Below are 22339 nucleotides of genomic sequence, written 5' to 3' on the forward strand. Positions count from 1 at the left end.
GGCAAGAATACTGGAGTGGGTCCCTTCTCCAGGGGATCTTCCCTATTCAGGGATTGAACCTGGGTCTCTTGCATTGCAGGCAGATTCTTAGCCATCTGAGTCACCAGGAAAGCCCATAGATCTGTGAGCCATCAGGACACAGATGGAATTTAAAGGCAGGGGGCTTGTCGAGATCATCCAGGAATGTGTGTAGAGAAAAGAGTCATCTGAGGACTAAGTTCCAGGGCACCTCAGGCACCACACATTTTTATTTTGGAATGGCTACTAGTTTCTTCAAGAACACTAGTGTCCTACAAACACAGTGTGAGATTTGCTGATCTCAAAGAGTATATCTTTATAACTACTTCTCTTCTGAGCACATAGAATGCAGTTCCTCTGGCTTTAAAAATATGCTTCAATTTTTCCAAAATGGTGTAGTCATCTCAGTAAAGGTACCATACAAGTAAAACATTTTGTGGAAGAATATGACTGTGGGATATTCTGCATGTTCTGTGAGTCAGTAGTTGCTTAGTGATAGATCCAGACATTTAGTATGTTCTAGAATGGGCCTCTAAAACCTCTTGAACTTTCCTGGGTATTTAATGTTCTTATGGTCTGACTGTAAATGCTGCAGAGCTCATTCCTTCCATTCAAAATATTTACAATAACTGACTTATGTTGCAAAGGAAGCGATCACTTCTGTGGGGGATAAACTGTTCTAACCCTCAGGGAGCTAAGAGCAAAGACTTCAACCTTGGCAAAAGCATGATTCCAAAATGAATGCTTCTGGGACAAATTGAGAGAGTAGGATTGACATACATACACTACCATGTGTGAGACAGATAGCTAGTGGGACGCTGCTGTACAGTACAGGGAGCTCAGCTCAGTGTTCTGAGATGACCTAGACAGGTGGGATGGGGGTTATACGGGAGGCTCAAGAAGGAGGGGCTATATGTATACACACAGCTGATTGACATTGTTTTACAGCAGAAACACAACATTGTAAAGCAATTATACTCCAATTGAAAAAAATAAAAAAAAAAAACAAACACGTGCTTCTGGAGATCCCAAGGAGCGGTGCTGAGAGAGTGGAAAGGCTTGTTCTGAACTCTTTAAGGAGGTTTAGAAAAGGTAGAAATGAGGAAAGGACAGTTTTCTGGTCCTAAGTGTGGGAAGCTAAGTACCTAAAACAGGAGATTATGACCAGATTACCTACCTAACTACAGCAAAGAGTGCTGGAGAGAATGGCAAGTACAATCAGATGATTATAGAGCTTCATGGCCTGTGTTGGTAATGGGAGCTCTCTCTGGAAAGAGTCGGAAGAAGATTACTCTAGCAGTGGTATTTCATTATGCCTTTGGGTCACTTGACCATATCCCACACTCTACTCCGTGTTACACAGAGCAATGCATTACTGCAACTTCCTTTGACTATAATAACAATTTGATGGTTTTAGACTATTCCCATGGCTGCTCTTTTTGTATCTGTAGAAATAAACAGACTTTTTGGAAATATTAGTATTATTTGAAGGATTAATGGTATAAACTTTGGAAAAGTCTTTTACTGCTAGAAGTAGTCGTGTTTCTAACATCCAAAAATATATATCTTGCCTTTGTGGCTTTTTTTTGGTTTCCACTAAATTATTAGTTCCAGCTTCCTTTTTTTTTTTTTTTTTTTGCCTCTCAGTTTTCTTCTTGTATAAAGTTCCAAAGGCAAGAATCTTGTTAAAATGCTACTGAAGGTGATGGTTTTGGGGATCAGTTTTCATGGGACTTATTTTCCCTTTTTGAGAACTATTTATATGGAAATAGAAAATAAAACTCTACTGTAATTTTTCATTACTGGGGAAAATTGGGCCACGCCTCCTACTTCCCATAGAGGTGATAACCTGTGGCAGAAAAAAGTTCACTGGTAACTTTTAACTTAAGTGGGGAGACATTCATATTGGTGAGAAGGGTATATCAGAAATCTTCTTGCAAAATTCTTATCTCTATCTTTTTGTCATTGTTGAGATGTTTTCCTTGAGCTGTTAGGAGACGTTTCCCACTCACTGTAGGATACTTGAACAAGCCTATTCTAAGTGGGAGCTGGGTTGGGAGGGGAAATGAATGAATAACGTCTACAGGATAAGTTTTCAAAGTGACTGTTAGGCAACCTTTCAATTCAGTTCAGTTCAGTCGCTCAGTTGTATCCAACTCTTTGCCACCCCATGGACTGCAGCACGCCAGGCCTCCCTGTCTGTCACCAACTCCCAGAGTTTACCCAAACTGGTGTCCATTGAGTCAGTGATGCCATCCAGCCATCTCATCCTCTGTTGTCCCCTTCTCCTCCAGCCCCCAATCCCTTCCAGCATCAGGGTCTTTTCAAATGAGTCAACTCTTCGCATCAGGTGGCCAAAGTATTGGAGTTTCAACTTCAACATCAGTCCTTCCAATGAACACCCAGGACTGATCTCCTTTAGGATGGACTGGTTGGATCTCCTTGCAGTCCAAGGGACTCTCAAGTGTTTTCCAACACTACAGTTGAAAAGCATCAATTCTTCAGCACTCAGCTTTCTTTATGGTCTAACTCTCACATCCATACATGACCCCTGGAAAAACCATAGCCTTGACTGGACAGACCTTTGTTGGCAAAGGCAACCGTTACTCTCCAAGAAAAGCACTTTACACCTTTACCTTTCTCCTCAAGCTCCCATGTACATCCGTCTTCCTCCTCCTCACCATCAGGTCATTCATATTTCACTGAAAAAATGTAAGTCCTTGGAATCCTCATCTTCACCCCATAGACTTCCCAGATCACCCCTAACTCTACCTAGAGTCTGCCTTGCCTGGTTAGAATGGATGAGCTGTGTTCCATCTGGATTTAATCCCTCTAGCTATGCATGGATATCTCTCTTCTCAATAGTTCAAGGTTGCTTGAGCTGATTTGCAGTTATGCCCATTTCTCCTACAGTAGTAATCTGTCTTTACTAGATCATCTTCATGAACATTCCAAATTGTGATCACATTCCCCATGAAAAATCTCCATTTATCCCTTTCTTCACCTACCTCCTTAATTCTTGGCTTTTCTTGGTAGCAACATATCTCAGAAGAATTCTGTCTACTTCCTGTCTCCATTTTTTCACATCTTATTCTTTACTGGGTAGCCTGGTGTCCGCTCTTGTATGGATCATCCAGCCCATCCTTCTTGTCAAATTCATTGGTCTTTACTTTCTTTTAAAAAACATTTTTAAATAATTTGGCTGTGCTGGGTCTTTTGGTTGCTGCATGTGGGATCTTTTTAGCTGTGATGCTTTTTATAGCTGCAGCATGCTAACTCTTAGTTGTCACGTGTGAGATCTAGTTCCCTGGCCAGAGATTGAACCCAAGACCCTTGCGTTGGGAGTATGGAGTCTCCCATAAGACCACTGGGACTTCCCTCGTGGTCCAGGTTCCATCATTAGTCCTTTCTTAGTTTTCATCTTATTTGAACTTCCAGCAGCCTTTGACACTGAAGCAGATAATCCTCTCCTCATTGTTCCCTTTCTTCACCTAAAGTCCTGGTTGGTGAAGGCCGGGTTGCTCTTTTTCAGTGTCCTCTGCCAATATCTGCTTCCATTCCTATAAAAGGTAAGGTAGCCCAGGGTTTAGGATCAATGGACAGATGTTAAGGGTCAATGGACAGCCCTTTCCTCTGTCTACACTTACACCCGAGGTTGTGTCATCTTATCGCATGGTCTTAAATCCTGATTACATGGTGATATCTCCTAAATTTAGGTCTTTGTACTCCACTTTTCCATGGACTTGTCTTGAGTGGGTAAGTTCTGTTTAAAACATCTGAAACTCCTTACTGTGCCTTCAAGATCCTCACCTGCTGGCCCCCCTCACGTCTACAACTTCATCTGCTGCGTTTTCTCTCCTGTGCTCATCTACTCCCACACACTTGGCCACCTACTGTTGCTGCCCAGCTCTTGCCTGGTCAGAGGCTTTGCACTTTCTCTTCTCTTTGCCTAGAATTTTCTTTGCCCAGATCTTTACTTGGCTTGTCCCCTTACCCCAGTGTCAAATGTGCTTCTTCAGAGGCCTTCCCTGACCTCCTTGTCTAAAGACGTATCCTTTTACATGTCTTACTTTTTCTTCTCAACACTTACCACTACTTTAAATTCTATTTTACTTCTCCCTTGCTGGAATATGAGCTCAAGAAGGCCATGTCATTAGTTGACACATCCCTTATCATCAGAGCTTAGATCAGTTCCTGGCTCCCAGGAGACTCTTAAACTCATGTTTATTGAGTTGAATAAGTAAATGAATTGATATGTATGTAAACATTGTTTTATATGTATACCACATGACTATACGTTTAATGTTTTTGCATCCAAAATACAGAGAAATACTTATTATAATAGAATCGTTAGACATAATAGATGAATGGCTAGCTAGGGCCTGCCTGGTGCACATAGACTCATAAAGAAATTTCTTTGAGTTCCCTTCTCTGGAAATAAGTTGTGTCTTCTTGGCTTTTCCCATGCAGCTAAAGAATAAGTTCATGAAAAAACTGCCACGTGATGCAGAAGCTTCCAACGTGCTTGTTGGCGAGGTAGACTTCTTGGATTCTCCTTTCATTGCTTTTGTTCGGCTGCAGCAGGCAGTCATGCTGGGTGCCCTGACTGAGGTCCCTGTGCCCACAAGGTAAGCTGCTCCCTGACCCACTGGGGTCCACAGTGTGGTCATAGGGAAAACTCCTCCCCCCCAGGCTAGAGAGCCAATAGGATGAGGTACATCCAAAGCAAGCATGTTGAAAAGGTTTAACTTGAAATAACGGTTCAGTCTTGACTTTCATGCTCTTGGTTGACTTGGCAGATGTGTAGTAGTAATAATGATTATAATAATTCATTGGACTATGGAGTAGTTTCTGATGGATTAGCCTATTTAATACTCATAATAATTTTTAAGGTATAAACTATACGGGATTTTATAGATGAAGAAACACTTTGAGAGTTTAAGTAACTTCTCTGAGATCATATAGATGGTAAATGGTTCAGAGGTCTGAGTTGCTTTCATTTGCTCTCTGTTTTATTAGAAAATTGATAGTGAGTATGTTCATACATACGTATGCTAAGTTGCTTCAGTCGTGTCCGACTCTGTGCGACCCCAGAGACGGCAGCCCACCAGGCTCCCCCGTCCCTGGGATTCTCCAGGCAAGAACACTGGAGCGGGTTGCCATTTCCTTCTCCAGTGCATGAAAGTGAAAAGTGAAAGTGAAGTCGCTCAGTCGTGTCCGACTCCCAGCGACCCTATGGACTGTAGCCTACCAGGCTCCTCCGTCCATGGGACTCTCCAGGCAAGAGTACTGGAGTGGGTTGCCATTGACACATTATATATATCAATATATGTAAATGTGTCTGTGTGTACATATATAGACATGTATATATGTGTTTTGACTCAGTGGTAAAGAATCCTCCTGCCAGTGAAGGAGATGCAGATTTAATCCCTGGGTCAGGAAAATCCCTTCGAGAAGGAAATGGTAATCCACTCCAGTACTCTTGCCTGGAGAATGTGGACAAAGCCTGGTAGGCTACAGTCCATGGGGTCGCAAAAGAGTTGGACATGACTGAGCGACTAAATAACAATATGTATTTATTATATATATGCACAAAAGTAAAGATCATTAAGTTGTACACTTAAATTTGTATATTTTACTGTTATGTGTTAAGAATCATAAAGTTTTATTTTAAAAGAAGGTATACTAGTGTTATTACAATCATGTACTCATGCTGCACAGTACCTTAGAAGTCATCCTTTTTATTTTCCTCTGTAACTGAGCCCAGTAGAGGAGCTAGGAAGCTTGACTTCTGTGTCAAGTGTGGTAGGTAAATGGAAGCTAATGCTTCAAATAAATTTGTTCTTAGGAATAGGTTAAAGAGAAGTCTATAATCTTCAGGTTGACATTAGAAAATTATTATAAAATAGGTCCTTTTGTGGGGGTTAGTGCCCAGGGCAAGGACAGGGAACTTTTCTTTAGGTTTCTCCAGGTGAGCAGGAGAGGCTATGGATTTCCAGTGGTCTCAGATGGTCTGAGCAAGGTAAACCAACAAGATAAGGGGCTCAAGATTTGTTTTGAGCCAACTCAGGAGGAAAATTAGGAGAACATTTCCTTATGGCTTTCCATTTTTTACATTACAGGCCATTCTTTTTCACGCAGGCATTTTTATCCCATTTTTCTATTTCTTAGACACTAACAACAGGGAGAATACTTGTCATATAACAATATAGGAATAATATAAGCAGTCATTGGACAAATAGCAGAGGAAAGGGGATAGTTATAGCTTATTCAGTTAATGGGATTATCATGATTTGTGTTTTCTGTAACTTAGCTTTTTGCTTGAAAACATTCCAGCAGAGCCTTGCAGGTCCATCTGAGCAATCACCTGGCGAACAGCTAGCTGACTCAGTCATGGCTGAACTCCAGCTTGCATGTCCCTTTGGTTTTATTTATGTCTCTTTGGACCAACTTTTCTCGAGCTTGAAAGAAAAAGACATGCCAAGAAGTGTTCAGTTGCTCTTTTTAATTTTTTTATTCTTTTTCTCTAGAAGCTACAAATAAAAATATTTTAAAAGGTTTCTTATTTAAACAATAACACAAGCTCATTAAGTAGCAGGTCATGACCATTTGGGAGTCCCTCTTATCATCTGCTCCTCTCCGGCTCATCTTTTTCTGTCCTGGACAATGGTACTAGTCTAGAGGTAAAAATCAAGCATTATTTGAATTGAGAAAAGGAGCCCAGTCTATTCAAGGGAATATAATTCAATAATGTCATAAAGCTATTTCAGGGCAGTAATCTCAATAATATATCCTAGCATGTTAACGTTTTTCCAGGAAATAGTTTTATCCATTTGCTATCCTCTGAACCAGGGCAAGCTGTAATCACTGAGAAGGGAGTCTCATTAGCTTTTTTGTGTGTGAGTAATACAGGGCCACTTACAATGGCTGCATCCTGTGAAATCCAATAAAGGAAATCCCACAAGGAGCCTGGTGGTCATTGTGGAAGATGTCTCTGCACTCAGCTGTGTGCTTTAACATGCATGCCACCCCGCTATCTTGCACAGAAACCTGAGAAATCTGTTTCTGTGCACATCTTGTAATGACGGTCATTTTTTCTTTTGAAAAAATTTTTCCATTTTTCCTTTCCTTTTGAAGGTGGAAGACAGGCTCTTTTACTTATTATTATTATTCTTACTATTTATAATAAATAGCATTACTACCATGCATCTTTTAGGAAATATGATAATAGCCACTCCCTTTGCATAGAGTTCAAGAATTTCTCTATCCACTCTGCTCTGTGCTTGATTTAGTTTAGCTTTCTGTTTGCAGCTGGACTCCTACAAACTGTGTAGATGTTTTCTACAACAGAGGACCTTCTTGTCATCCATGTGAAAGCAGATAAACTCTGTTCTTTGGGACTTAGTTGGGTATGTTTATGATTTTCTTAGTGTCTTAAGAGGCACTTTGCTTTGCTGTCATCTTACATCTGTTCCATTGAGGCTGCTGCTCAGTCATATTTATGGGCCACATGGAGATGAATATAATTCCCATTTTACAGTTCAGAGATGGAGCCACATGGATGACGCACTGTCAGCGCAGATTTCTGACTCTGAAGCCAGGCTCTTTGGGAAAATCTAAGGAGACTCCTAGAATGGATTGCAATAAAATGCTTTAGGGTTTTCCCATGAAGACTAATCAAAGCCCTTGATCAATCTATGCTTTTCTTACCTTGATTTTCACATCTGAGGCAAATAATTATAAAGGGAGCTCTAGCCCTCTCTAAAATTAGAATGTTTACCCCTTTGTGTCACCCTTAGTTAACATCTATTTTATGTTATAAATAATGATCTGCCTGAAAGCAATTCTTTGTGCCTAATTGTCAAAACCATAAAATTTCTAATAGAGGAATTGGGATGGAGGTCTTGCTGGTTCAGTTCTGTCTTGTGTAACAGTCTTCCAGTGGCTCACTGCTGTTTACTGTGTGCAGTATGGTTGGTTATGATGGGTCTGTGCTCCTTATGAATTTATTGAGGAAGCTACAGTTTAGCCACATTTTCCAGAGCCACTAAATATGAATAATGGGTTATTTGATTCACTATTGTTTTAAAAAAAGGAAGTAAGGGATTGGTACATGCTGAGTTTATTTTAGAATGGCTGTGATATATAAGGAAGGAGGAGGGGTGCACATCTCTGAAAAGATGGAGTAGTTTAGGAAGGCTGGCTCTTTTTCTGATATTATGCTCTGTTTATGCCTATAATTATTTTGTGAATATGAGTATAGTCCATTGGTTTTGGATGCAGATCATCTGGTACTGATTTTTGTTGTGGTGAATGCTAGAGGCATTCTCCCCTGGCACAATTGCTGCCGCTGCTGCTGCTAAGTCACCTCAGTTGTGTCTGACTCTGTGCGACCTTATAGATGGAAGCCCACCAGGCTCCCCCATCCCTGGGATTCTCCAGGCAAGAACATTGGAGTGGGTTGCCATTTCCTTCTCCAATGCTTGAAAGTGAAAAGTGAAGGGGAAGTCGCTCAGTGGTGTCCAGCTCTTAGTGACCCCATGGACTGCAGCCTACCAGGCTTCGCCATCCATGGGATTTTCCAGGCAAGAGTACTGGAGTTGGGGTGCTATTGCCTTCTCTGCCAGGCACGATTAGTTACATGGAAAAGTGAGCACATCAGAGTGGAAGGGCCTCATGAAGATTCTTGACACAGCCAGGCACTATTATAAATTCTGTGACTTGTGTCTAGTTATAAGCGAATACAAAGAGCTCAGCAACATAAATTATTTCCCCTGGGCCAGCAATTTGGGCTGTGCCCTTTCAACCACAGAAATGTAATGTTTACTCTAATTTGTTAATAAAGAAAAAAAGCTTCTGGTTAAAAATAACATCTGTCCATTGACAAAAAAAAAACAAAAAACAAAACAGACCACTTGAGTCATGAAAGACGTTTTGAGTACGTTATAAAAGCCAAGTTTGGCAAGATGTGCTTCTGCCATACAAGTTATAACAGCTTTTGCTTCTTGGAGGGTTAAAGAGGAGAGAACATGTTTTAGGCAGAGGGAACTTCAACTCGATGAGTTGTTCTGTGTTGTTAGTTTTCCCAGATCTCTCATCTCTCACCCCCATTTCAACAGTGCACTTCAAATTACAGTCTTCCTAAGGGTCTGGTTCCCTACAGATGAAATTCTTGACCTGAGGTGATATTTCCTGCTACTTGTGGGTGTCCAGAGTTCCTCTCTATCTACTCAGTGGTTCCTGACTGAAGTAATGTGAAAATTTTAACTGATACATAACTTTTTATTTCTATTTGGCACTTGATTATTTTCTTTATACTTTATATATATGTATATGAACGTATATATATGTTTTAATAAAAATCACATTACTCAGGAAAGAGGAATTATGCCTTTGTATCTAACTTAATGAAAACACTGTAGCTCTCATATACTGGGTTTGCTACTATGATAAATGGTTTTTTAATGATCACCACTGGTCTGCTACTGCCATTTCTTCTTTGGTGCTCTTTAGTAAAGAGCAGAGTAAATATTTGTAGAAAATGTATCCCCTCATCTCATAGGATTTAAGGTGGAGGATCCATTACTCTGTTATCCCTTGGACCAGCTGCCCATTGTCTGCCAGAGTTTATTTGAGGACTATTAATGACTGAGAGCATTTTCTGCACTTTCTAATAAGACACTATTTTGGTTTTGTTGCCATATAGTCAACCTGATAATTAATTCACGTGTCAGTTGATAAATATGCATTTCCATAGTGTATATTTATAAATGTAAAATAATCATGATGCAGATACTTGGGAGAGGTAGGAAGATGTAGACAGTGGTTCTGGAAAGGGTTAGATATTGTGTAGTGCTCAGATGCTAATATTTGGATGTGCTCAAATGCTCAGTTGTATCTGATTCTTTGAGACCCTTTGGACTGTAGCCCATCAGGCTCCTCTGTTCACGGGGTCTCTCAGCAAGAATATTGGAGTGGGTTGCCATTTCCGTCTCCAGGGGATCTTCCCGACCCAGGGATCAAACCTGGCTCTCTTGAGTCTCCTGCATTGACAGATGGATTCTTTACCACTGTGCCACCTGGGAAGCCTGAAATAATAAAAAAAAAAAATGACAGGCAAAGGAAATACATTATTTAAAAATGTATTAAGTAAAGCATCCAGGTGTTATATATGTTCTCTTGCTGTACCACATTTGCCCACTTCTGTCTAAAGCTATGCCCTATTGTCCTGCCTGACAGCTGGCCCTTGGTAGACAAGTAAATAGAATTGGGACATATGAAAAGCACTGTAGGTGTTTTTTAATGAGATTTGTATTTTACTTTAGTTGTTAAATATTTTTTTCAGGTGTTGCACTCATTCAGTGAGCCATCCCTTCAGAAAAGTATATTGTACTTTTCTGTCAATAAAAAAAGCTCGTGATAATACTGTATGTGGTGGCGTATAATTTAGGTTCAGCTTCAGAGAAAGGCAAGTCCTAGTTAGAAGAATTAAAACCCAGTTCTAATAATGACTTCCTTCATACTTGAATGACTTTCATGCCTGCTGATTGCTTTTGCCCATTTCATCTACTGTGATAACACTTGAAAGCGAGTTTACCGCTCCACTCCAGAAATGGTTTCTAAGCAAATAAACACTGAATGGTTTTATGGTTATTCTGATATAAACTTTGAGTATTCAGACATTCAGATTTACCTTCTTACATTCTCAATTTGTTTTTTTTTCTTATTCTTTAGATTAACTTTTATGATGAAAAATGGAATTATCTATTCACGGGCATTTAAGAACAGACCCTAATACCTTGAAGAGTGTTGGCTATCAATAGCCCTTTCTTAAACAACAAAAATACGAATAAATTAGTAAAAAAGAAAATTTTGCCAACAAATGTCCTAAGCCATTTGTGGTTTCATAAGATCTTAAGCTTTCTTGTCCCCAGCTAACTATCCACAACGTCTTTCCCCAGAGTGGCCTATGGAAGTCATAGTTGGATAGCTTTCTCTGGTGTATAGGTTGCACAGGTATTATTAAGCAGAATTGTGTGCTGGAAAAAAAAAAAAAAAACAGGAGGTAAAAAGTCCTATCTATCTTGTTGTTGTTCAGTTGCTTAGTCATGTCCAACTCTTTGTGACCCCATGGACTGCAGCACACCAGGCCTCCTTGTGCTTTACTACATCCCAGAGCTTGCTCAAACTCATGTTCATTGAGTCCATGATGCCATCCAACCATCTACTCTGTCATTCATTAGGGACAGTCTTTGAGCCCATCCATTACCTTCCTTGAGCCTAGGTTTCTTCACCATTAAATGGGAGTGAGATACGTGTCCTTATAGCAAAGGATAGTAGGGGTTTAAATGATATGTGGGTGTGAAATGCTTTGTAAGCTTTAGAAAGCTGTGCAGACATAGGATGTGATCATTTTTATTGTCCTCAGTATCTCCATGGTAGGTAAGATATGAGCATAAATAAGCAAGGCAGGGATTTGTCTAGTATTGCCTTTTGTCTATTTTTGAATTCATTTACTTCCTGCTCCCCACTTGAGAGTTGCATCTTTGCTCTTGTGATCAGTGAGGGATTCCTTCCAACATGATAAGGGGTGAACCTGAGTGGAGATAAGCTCGTTATTGCAAGTTTCAGGACCTAACTACTGTGGAACAGTGCATTATCAAGAAAACAGGCTTGGAAAAGAAAATGAGGAATCCTGTAAAAGAATTTTAACTGTGAATGATGTTTTATATTGAATTTCTCTCATATTTTTCCTCCTTTACTTTGGTTGTCAGCATGTGGCTTATTGTAGAGGAGTTGGATTTTGCTGACTCCCAGCCACTTCTGAGTAGAAATATTTCTTTAAAATATGGAGAGGATCATTTGTCACCATCAATATTGGGTGAAGAAAAGTCAGAAAAATCAGAAAATGTGCTAAGTCCTTCTAGTTATTGTGCTTAATGGGTTTTCTCCAAAGATTCTGAAAAGTCAGAAGAAAGAGAAAGAAAAGAAAGTTTGGAAAAGAAAGACTTACTCATATAGTGAACCTTTCCTTTTTCATGAAGAAGCTTTTTAGCGTTTCATGCCCAATTCTCCCTTGCTTCCAAATAAAACGAACAACAATTTGTGTTTCACAATAGTGTGGAAGAGTGCCTTTCATATTACCAAGACTGTAACCTTTGTTTTAAAAATGAATTCTAGACCTAACCTTCTTATGAATTAGGATTAAACATGTCTCAGTGTTATGTGTATTGAGTTTGATGAAATATGTGTTATAGCCTTTGCTTCTTTCCTCTCCCATTAGGTTCTTATTCATTCTCTTAGGTCCTAAGGGGAAAGCCAAGTCTTACCATGAGATCGGCAGAGCCATTGCCACCTTGATGTCTGATGAGGTAGGGAATCGGGAAGATGGTGATCTGTGAATGTCGTTCTTGTGTTCTCATACTGTGAGTTGGCTGTCACAATTTATTCAACTAGAATTATGCAGTTACCAACCTTCTTTAAAACATGAGGTACAGTCATGTGTGCAAATGAGCTGACATCTGCTTTTAATAGTTTTCAAAAAATAAATTTAATGTTAGAATAAGTCATATTTTCCTTTCTCTAAACATTTTCAGTTCTGAAAACTGAAGTATGTTAAATATTATTTAAACGGTTCAAGTCACTGTATTAACATAATCTGTTAAAATGTTTAATATATTCATCCTGCAAATTCAAGTGTTTTGTTTCAGAAATGGGTTTTATAAAATAACGCATAGTAAGATGCATTTTCCCTTAGGGATCAGCAAGTACCTGTTTTTGTGGTTTTCTTATCTTGTGGGAAGGAATGATACACATACTAAAATGCACTAGCAACCATTCTGCAAAGTATCTAGCACTTTGGAATTATGACTGTATTCTCATAATAGCTTGAATGTCACTACGCACACCTTAGACACGTTGAAACTCCGAACTAGTCTCATAGTAGGAGAAATACTGTTAGAATATAGGATCGCTGATTTCTGCTTTTATGCCTTTCTAGCTTGCTATTTTGCCAAATGTTTTGTTTTTGCTTCATTGCTTGATATGTTAGCTTCTCCATGTGTTGAGTGGAGAACAGAGCATTTAGTTATGGCAGTTTTATTTGGTGATTACTCAGATGGTTACTTAATTTGGGAACACTGATGAATAGCAATGCTGTTTTTTTCCTTTGAGGCAACTAAGCATCTCAGTGGGTTCTTTTATTTATTTCTGCATATTTCCAATTTCTTAATTCTTCACCCTAAGATGTATTGATTAGAAATGCGTTAGGCAAAAAAGAAAAAGAAGAAAAGGAAATGTTTTAGGCTGCAAATAACAGGAAGTCTGACTTATTGTGGCTTAAACAATTTAGGGTTTGTTTTGTGCACATATTAGGAAATTTGGAGGTAAGCAGTTGCTGGAGTTGGTTTAAGTTAACTGCTTAATGGTAAATCAAGTGCCAAGGCTCTTGCTTTGTGGTCTTAAGATGGCTACTGCTGTCAACTCCAGTCACACCATCTATAGCAAAGCAGGAAGGAGGAGGCAAGGTATATTAGCTGTGTCTCTCTTTTTGAACTGGTGTTTTAATGCTCGCCCCACACTTTTTTTTTTTTCTTTTTTTCTAATCCCATGAGTCAGAACTGCCCATCCTTACCTGCAGGCTAGGCTAAGAAAGTGACTGACTTTCCAGCCTCCATAGTGGGAAGTAAGTAGCAAGAGAAAATAAGGCTGTAGCCAGTTGTGTCCACTGCAGATGTTATGCTTACACTTTGAATGATCTCCCATAAATCCCAAAACCCCCACACCGTTATGTGTTGTTTGATTGATAGCTTTTACAAATTCTACTGAGGATAAAAGACTTAGCAATCTTTAAGAATAGCCAAAGGTATCAAACAGGAGCCATCTTCTTTCCTGGAGACTAAAGAATTTGACTTACGAGGTATGAAGGGCTTGGGTTATGTATAAAGGACTTTCAGATTTATCAGGCAGGTTAGGAGAATGGAATGATTGACAAAGAGTATGATACACATCTGGAAGCTCCTGCGTTGGATATTTGCATAAAACCCATGGAACATTTGCTACCTTGGATGGTTTGGTTATTGGCTTCCTAAAAAACAGACAGATGATCACCTACTTAAAACCCCTTTGCTTTAACTCGCATTATTTGTGTGTTTGAGAGCTGCAGAGTTGGAGTTTTAACCAGTCTTAACACTCAGTTTGAACTTTTCCTTCTTGAATTAGAAGCAGTGGTTTGGCCCAGTAGTTTTTATTTCAGGGAATGATTGTCTGTGTATTTCTCTAAACTATTTTCATCTGGCTTCCATAGCAACCATATCAGTAATAGTACATACCAGTGGGAGATGAAAGGCAATGCTATTTTATGGTATTGTTAGGAAAAAATCATATAAAAGAAGCACAGCTGTTTTCTCATGCCTCTACCTATATTCTTTGGGTTCATAATCTAGATACTGAAAAATTTTGGATTAAGCTGAACAGTAGGAAATATGAGGCTATGGTCACAGTAATGTTAAAGTAGATTATGGATTGCATTCTTCAGCCTCCACATCTGAGGCATGTGGAGAGTTCTCTTGTTGGATCAGCACATCTCTTCTTATTCTTTAGGTGTTCCATGACATTGCTTATAAAGCGAAAGATAGGCAGGACCTGATTGCTGGCATAGATGAGTTCCTAGACGAAGTCATTGTCCTTCCACCTGGGGAATGGGATCCAGCAATCAGGATAGAGCCTCCTAAGAGTCTTCCATCGTCTGACAAAAGGTAAGATGATCAGGCCGTTGGGAGTTTTAATCTTTAAGAAGGAGATATTTTTTGTTTTTGGAAGAGGAAAGAGGTTCTGTCTAGTGCCTTAATATTGACAGATTTCCATTCAACTTGAGGTATTATCTCAAATGAATCACATATGTGCCTTCGTTTGACATTTGGTTGACACTAGAAAATAAGCATGTGGTGATATTCTTCAGTGATTACAAATTAGAGATCTCAGATTATGATATTGGCATACACTGTAGAGATTCTTTTGGGATGTTTCTGGGACGCCTTTATGGGTGGAAAGATCAGTTTATTCAAGGTGACTCCCTGTTGATTTAAGAGGTTAAGAAATTGGGTGAGATAATTGAGGGGAAGCCATTTTTTAGAAATCTGTGGTTTTCCAGATGAAACAATTTCCCTTTCATACAACATATAGTTTATTCAACTTTTTATTCATCTACTCATTTTTTTTTGGCTCTAACTAGAACACATTAAAGTTGTCTGCTTCCCTGGTAAAGAATCTGCCTGGAATGCAGGAGACCCTGGTTCAATTCCTGGGTCAGGAAGATGCCCTGGAGAAGGGATAGGCTACCCACTCCAGTATTCACGGGATTCCTTGGTGGCTTAGACGGTAAAGAATCTGCCTGAAATGTGCAAGACCTGGTTTCAATCCCTCAGTTGGGAAGATCCCCTGGAGGAGGGCATGGCAACCCATGCCAGTATTCTTGCTTAGAGAATCCCCATGGGCAGAGGAACCTACAGTCCATGGGGTCGCAACGAGTCAGACACCAGTGAGCGATTAAGCACACACAGGATGGTGGCAGGAAATAATGATCTCTCTCCCGAAGGGTTTTTGGTCCATCTCTTCATTAGTTAGTGCACGGTGTAGCTAAGAGGCAGGTGAATAAAATAAAACTAATCTTCTCTTGGGCTCTGCTGTCTTGATTAGAAAGAATATGTACTCAGGTGGAGAGAATGTTCAGATGAATGGGGACACGCCTCACGATGGAGGCCATGGAGGAGGAGGACATGCAGATTGCGAGGAGTTGCAGCGCACTGGAAGGTAACCGATGGATTCTTCTGTCATTCATGATGAGGTTCCCTTCTGGTCTGAATTCCCTTTAATCTTTCCATCAGTGCTTTGTTATTGGTTTGTATGTTCGGTCAGCCAACACAGGTTTATGGTATATCTGTTAGTCCCAGGTGCTTGGGCTGCAGCAGTGAATGAATGGAAAACCTCTGTCCTTAGGGGTCTTACTTTGTAGTGGTGGGAGACAAACAGTGAGCAAATAACGAAATGTGAATCTGATTGTATGGGGCAAAGCAAAGCAGAAGTCGGGAGTTTTGCAACAGGCGAAAGGTACTAGGTAATACCATTTTACATAGCATGGTCTGTAAGGGAAGGCCATAAAGGGAATTGCAGCGTTTGAGGAAAGTCCTGAAGAAGTGGGGAGGCAGATCCTAGGGTGGGGGGGGGGATGGAGAACAGCAGGGTGTCTAGTGGGTGCTGGGTTGGCACAGAGGCCAGTGTGATGGCAGTGGCATGGATGAGAGCTGTTAGAGAGAGAGATGGGGGCTGGGTGTGGCAGAAAGGCCGGTCTCTCCCCGCCCTTGACTTTCTTGATTCCGTCTCTTCCTGATACATTTACTCAGAAGTGTACCCATATTATAGAACAGAGTACCGAGTTATAGAACATGTACAGAGTTACATGTTATAGAAATGAGTGACTGCCAGGCCACCGTCTCCTCGGCCTGCAGTGAGGAATTCAGGTTCCTCAGGCAGCTTTGGCTAAATCTCTTTTTATTAGAATTATGCCTTCACTATTAGGTTCTCCATTTCAATCTGAATTAAGTACCGTTTTAGGTAGGATACTCATTTATGAAGATATGACTTTTTAAAAAACACTTCAGATTTTTGAAAACACAAAGGTATGTCCTTTTAACAGACAACTGAATCTGAATGAAATGACGTTCTTTTCTTTCTCCAATAACCCACTTGGGTTTGTTTCCCAAATGAAGAGGATGTTATTTCTCTCCTCTTCCGAAAGACTAGAGAACAGAACCTTCTCTCTCCCCCAGTTTTTCCCTGAATGGTTCTTTACAAACTATTCCCATTAGAAATATCCTTTTCCTCTTCTATAGATACAATTTCTGGGATTTAACTTCTTTATTTAATCCGACTGTAATCTTTGATATTTTAACTTTCCTAAGTGCATTGCATGTCTGCTACCATGCACTATGTCTGTACATACCAAGAAAACTGAAGCAGGGCATTGAATGCGGCTAAGGCAGACAGACACACAATCCTGAGAATGTGTGAGAGCATAGTGCAAGTCTTAGCATGAGTGGAGGATCAAGACTTCCAAGGGCTGTAGCGCTCCGAGGGAAGACATCAAAGGCAGAAGGCACAAAGTGGGGAAAGCTGAGTGAGGTTTGGCTGAGGGAGTGAGCTGGCACATGACCGGCAGCTGGCCTGCCTGTGGATATGAGGAGGCTCAGCTTGCTACGCTCCTCCATGACGCACCTGCATAGCTTTCTCCCTTCATTCTTTCCGATCCTCACCCCAGAGTCACCCTTTAGGAGTCCTGTTCTGGCCACTCTGATATTTCAGCCATAGCAACTCTAGCATTTAACCCAGATCCCCATTTTTTTTCTTTGATTTTTAGCCCCATGCATTTTACTTATTTCGTTCGCCTCACTCAGAAAATAACTCCAGGGGGGGTGGGTATTTTTCCTGTGTTATTCACTGTTGTATTTCCAGTACTCAGAATAGTGCTGGGCATATCCCAAATGACCTATACACGTTTGTGGAATGAATGAATGAATGAATGAGGCTGGGATGGAAGTTCTGACCAGATCAGAAAGGGCCTTAGGATCGGCTCACATGTTGGGATGTTTTCTTTCAGACACTGACACTGAATTCATCTACACAATTCACTCTCATCTAAGACCAACAGTCTAGGGAATGTGACTGCCTAATTTGGTGATCAAAAAGAAGACAGAAGAAAATGTATTCCTTTACAGTTTTCTGATTTTATCTTAAGGGCTAAAATAGTATCTTGCTGATTCAAACACTTTAAATACACCTCTGTGATTAAATAAGTTATCTCTTGGTTCATTGCCCGATACTTTATTTTACATTGTCACGTTTGCTTTTTCCCTACCCAGGTTCTGTGGTGGACTAATTAAGGACATAAAGAGGAAAGCACCGTTTTTTGCCAGTGATTTTTATGATGCTTTAAATATTCAGGCTCTTTCAGCAATTCTCTTCATTTATCTGGCAACTGTAACTAATGCTATCACTTTTGGAGGACTGCTTGGGGATGCCACTGACAACATGCAGGTGGGTTTGGTTTTGGGGAAGACACAAATAGTACAGCCAGATTGCCTTCCTCACCCCTGCAGCTCAGCGAGAAGCAGATGGCCTTTCAGTTACTCAGCGTGATTTTCTTTCTTTTGCTGGATGGTGCATTTTACTTTGCTTCTGGTCTGCTGCTGTATTTCCAGCATTTTAGTAGTTACAAAAATAGCTCGATGAAATCTGGCTTGAGTCACAAGTGGGGAAAAGAAGGGAAGGAAATGAGGATATATAGCTCTATTTGGGCAAAAGCAGATCAGCTGCTTTAATTTTGTGCTGGGTATAAGGTTTTGATCTTCTATTACCTTGAATGTATGGACCACACTGTTAAACTTGATATATCAAGTTTTGGGGGAATGTCTGGTTAGCTTCCTTTTACATGTGAGCAGACGATGGGTGTTTTGCTCAAGAATGAATTTGTATCTTTATGGGAAGAACTCAGCTTTAAGGATAAAAGCTACGATTTGGTGTTCCTATTCCTGGATCTGCCTCTCATTAAGCCATTAAGATTCTAGCTTTATTCTTGCTTTGCAGGTGGCATTTGCCCTTCTTTTGTAGCCATAATAGCTGAAGTTTTAGTGATAGAAAAGATATTTTTAATTCCCATAATCAGAAAGATATGTACAAAACCTCTTTTAGTTGATCCATTCATTATGGAAAAAAATAGGCATTGTGCTAGTTGTGGAGTATAGAGTAGTGAGTGAAGCTGAAAAGAACCAGATTCAAGCCCTTTTCAAACACTGTTCTTCTGTGTTACTACTTATTACTGTTTAACCTATGTGACATTAATAAGTGCTGCCAACCAGCTTATTTAAAATAATAGAGCTGCTTCCAAAGGATTGCTTTTTTTCTACTTCTGTTTTCTCCCCTGGGCACATTTCATAATTTAGATTTCTGCTTAAACACAAAATTAAGATGGAGACGCTCTGTGACATCTGTGTTGACCCAAGCAAAAAGGGAGACATTACTTTAAACAATTTTATTTCTCTTTTTAAGAGCACTTTCATCTTTTAGTCTTTATCTATTACTGCATAGCATGCTACCCCAAATCTGAGGCTTCAAACAACCATTTTTTCCTTTTCTCTTTTGGTTTTGGTGGTTGATGGACTTGGGTGGCTGGTTCCCTTTGGTCCTTGTAGACTTGCAGTGTTTTGGCAGCTGAGTTTGGAGTTGCCTGAGGGCTTCTTTCCTCCCGTGACTGCTGCTGGGGCTGGGGGCTCCCCCTGTGACTGTACCAAGGCTGGCTTGGGTTTTCTCACAGCAGGGCACCGTGATGCCTCCCGTGACCTCCCGCTCCTTTGAAAGGGGGCAGTTGCCATTTGGCTTTCCTTGTTGCCATGTGGGTATACACTCATTACTCATTTTCTGATTTCCAAAGAGAGGTTGGAATTCAAATTCTTAAGTGAAATCTGGTGATTCTGAAATATTGGCCAATGATCAACATTTTAAAAATTACATTGTGCTGGCCAGAAAGCACTTAGCTGTATATTCCCAAGTATGGGGGATAGAAGCCAAGCATTGTAGACACAAAGATGAAGTATACGAAGAGGGTGTCTTCCCCTTTTTTCCTCATTCATAGACAAAAATGAGTAAGTTAATTGTAACAGTAATTCAGTAATGGTATTTTTACAAAATCTGTCTGTATTCAAATTGCGTGGCTATTCTTCATCTAAATGAAAGTTTAATGATAATTAAAATACATCATTCAAAAGAAAAAAGTGGAGGAAAAAAGCACTGGGGAAGCACCCTGAGGCCAGCATGAAGAAGATAATACAGGCAACCTCATGTTAAGTGAAGGACAGGGAAGCCTGGCATGCTGCAATCCTTGGGGTCGCGAACAGTCAGACACAACTGAGCGACTGAACAGCATGTTAATGGATAAGAAAGCTGTGGTCCATATACACCATGGAGTATTACTCAGCCATTAAAAAGAATGCATTTGAATCAGTTCTAATGAGGTGGATGAAACTGGAGCCGATTATACAGAGTGAAGTAAGCCAGAAAGAAAAACACCAATACAGTATACTAACACACATATATGGAATTTAGAAAGATGGTAACGCTAACCCCGTACGCGAGATAGCAAAAGAGACACAGATGTATAGAACAGTCTTTTGGACTCTGTGTAGAGGGAGAGGGTGGGATGATTTGGGAGAATGGCATTGAAACATGTATAATATCATATATGAAACGAATCGCCAGTCCAGGTTCGATGCAGGATACAGGATGCTTGGGGCTGGTGCACTGAGATGACCCAAAGGGATGGTACAGGGAGGGAGGAGGAAGGGGGGTTCAGGATGGGGAACATGTGTATACCTGTGGTGGATTCATGTTGAGGTATGGCAAAACCAATACAATATTGTAAAGTAATTAACCTCCAATTGAAATAAATTTATATTAAAAAAAAAGAAAAATCACAGAAAGCTGTGATTTGAGAGGGTAGCAAAAGCAAAACCTCCTTCTGTCTTGTACACTATAGATAGACTTTCAGGTGAAGATAATTTTTCAACATGTGTTTTTTTTTTTAATGTTCTTGAGATGGAGACATAATGACACTTCTTATGTGTTACCCTTTTGCCTTTTTAAGCTGAATTGAACTCTTCAACTTCATGAGACTTAGCTTTAAAATGATGCATCTCACACGAGAGAGAGAGAGAGAGAGAGAGATCTGTTCAAGTCTGCTGTTGATCCCTCCTCGTGGTGCATTATTTTGCATATGAGCGAGTTCTGTAAAGATTCAGTGATGTAACATATATAGTTACTGTGGGTTTATCCTCTGTGACAAGTGTTGTGGGAGAGGCCTTGCTGGTGGAGTAAGCTACTTTCTGGATTCTAAAGATTTTAGGAGAAATATAAATGCTTTCAGTGTGTCAGGATGTCCATTAAAATGACCATTTGCTGGATGTTACTTCTGGGAGTTGACTTAATCAAGTATCTAATTGAAACCTATGAGGATAATTTGTCAGACATAATGGACCATTATATCAATAAATTATATAACCTCCATTGATAGTTTCACTGAAACTGAATTCATTTTTTTTTAAAACTTTCTCTGAATGAAAATAGTGTTGGATATAGTTAACACTCATATATACATATATTTAGTCTTCATGTCATTTCTGAAGACTTTTTTGTTTTAAGAACTATGTGGAGTGAAATACTAAAATTTGGTACTTTCAGTGGGTGGCAAAAACATTGAAAAATAGGGATTAAAAATTAATGATCGTTAATAGCTATTTCTTGAACAGAATACTCTCTTATAAATTTCTTTTGGATGGAATGATGCTGTTAGTAAATGAGTTCATAGATTCAATGGGTTTTTTTGATATAATATGGGTAAATATAATTTGACTAGGACGTGCACATGCATACCCAACTCAATAGTTACATAGTAATTTTACATGCCCTAGAATTTAAATATGGAAAAATTTTGCTTATAGTCATCTAATTAGATTTTCTTGCAGTGGTAGATGACTTAGATGGGTGTATCTATTGGTTTTATCTATTTTGAAGACCAGGGAATAAGGTGAATTTAATATGTTGAAGAGTGTCTCAAAACTGAAAGGGTATATTCTTTAACATACAGAGGTGGTTTTTGCGATACGAATATTGGGGTGCATGCATCTTTTTGAATTACTGGGTTTTTTTTCCTAAATATATGCCCAGGAGAGGGATTGCTGGATCATATGTCAACTCTGTTCCTGATTTTTTGAGGAACCTGCATCCTGTTTTCCATAGGGCTGCACCAGTTTCCATTCCCACTAACAGTGTAAGAGGGTTCCATTTTCTCCATACCCTTTCTAGTATTTGTTATTTGTAGACTTTTTAAATGACAGCCACTCTGACCAGTGTGAGATGAAAACTCTCACTGTAGTTTTGGTTTTCATTTCTTTAACAATTAGTGATGTTGACCATCTCTTCATGAGCCTGTTGGCCATCTTATAACATACAGAGGTTTTGATGTTCTGGCAGTAAATGTCTTCTTGACTTGGCATCAGGAAAAGAAAATACTTTGTGGATTTGGTGTCAAGGCCCAGCTTGTTTTACCAGTCTAAGGCAGATGTTGATACATTCCTTTGTGAATATTTATTGGGTATCTACTGTGTACCAGGCATTGTTTTAAGTCCTGGGGATACAGGTAACATGAGCAAAGTAGGTAAGAATCCCTATTCTGATGGTATTTACAATCTAGAGTTGATAAAGCAATCTTTTTTAT

At 39.7% G+C, this 22339-nt stretch overlaps 1 protein-coding gene across 7 annotated transcripts in view; it reads left to right on the forward strand.

The window, feature by feature from the left end:
• The window catches only part of SLC4A4 (solute carrier family 4 member 4), a 370587-nt gene that overhangs the window by 250339 nt on the left and 97909 nt on the right, over positions 1-22339 (forward strand). For all 7 annotated transcript variants that reach the window (XM_042251504.2, XM_060417186.1, XM_042251503.2 and 4 more), the window contains exons 8-12: positions 4489-4646; positions 12302-12389; positions 14620-14774; positions 15715-15828; positions 17934-18108. In XM_042251504.2, coding sequence (XP_042107438.1) covers positions 4489-4646; positions 12302-12389; positions 14620-14774; positions 15715-15828; positions 17934-18108 — 690 coding nt within the window. The remainder of the gene's footprint in view (positions 1-4488; positions 4647-12301; positions 12390-14619; positions 14775-15714; positions 15829-17933; positions 18109-22339) is intronic.

This window comes from Ovis aries, chromosome 6, assembly GCF_016772045.2.
Source record: "Ovis aries strain OAR_USU_Benz2616 breed Rambouillet chromosome 6, ARS-UI_Ramb_v3.0, whole genome shotgun sequence".
NCBI classification, from domain to species: Eukaryota; Metazoa; Chordata; class Mammalia; order Artiodactyla; family Bovidae; genus Ovis; species Ovis aries.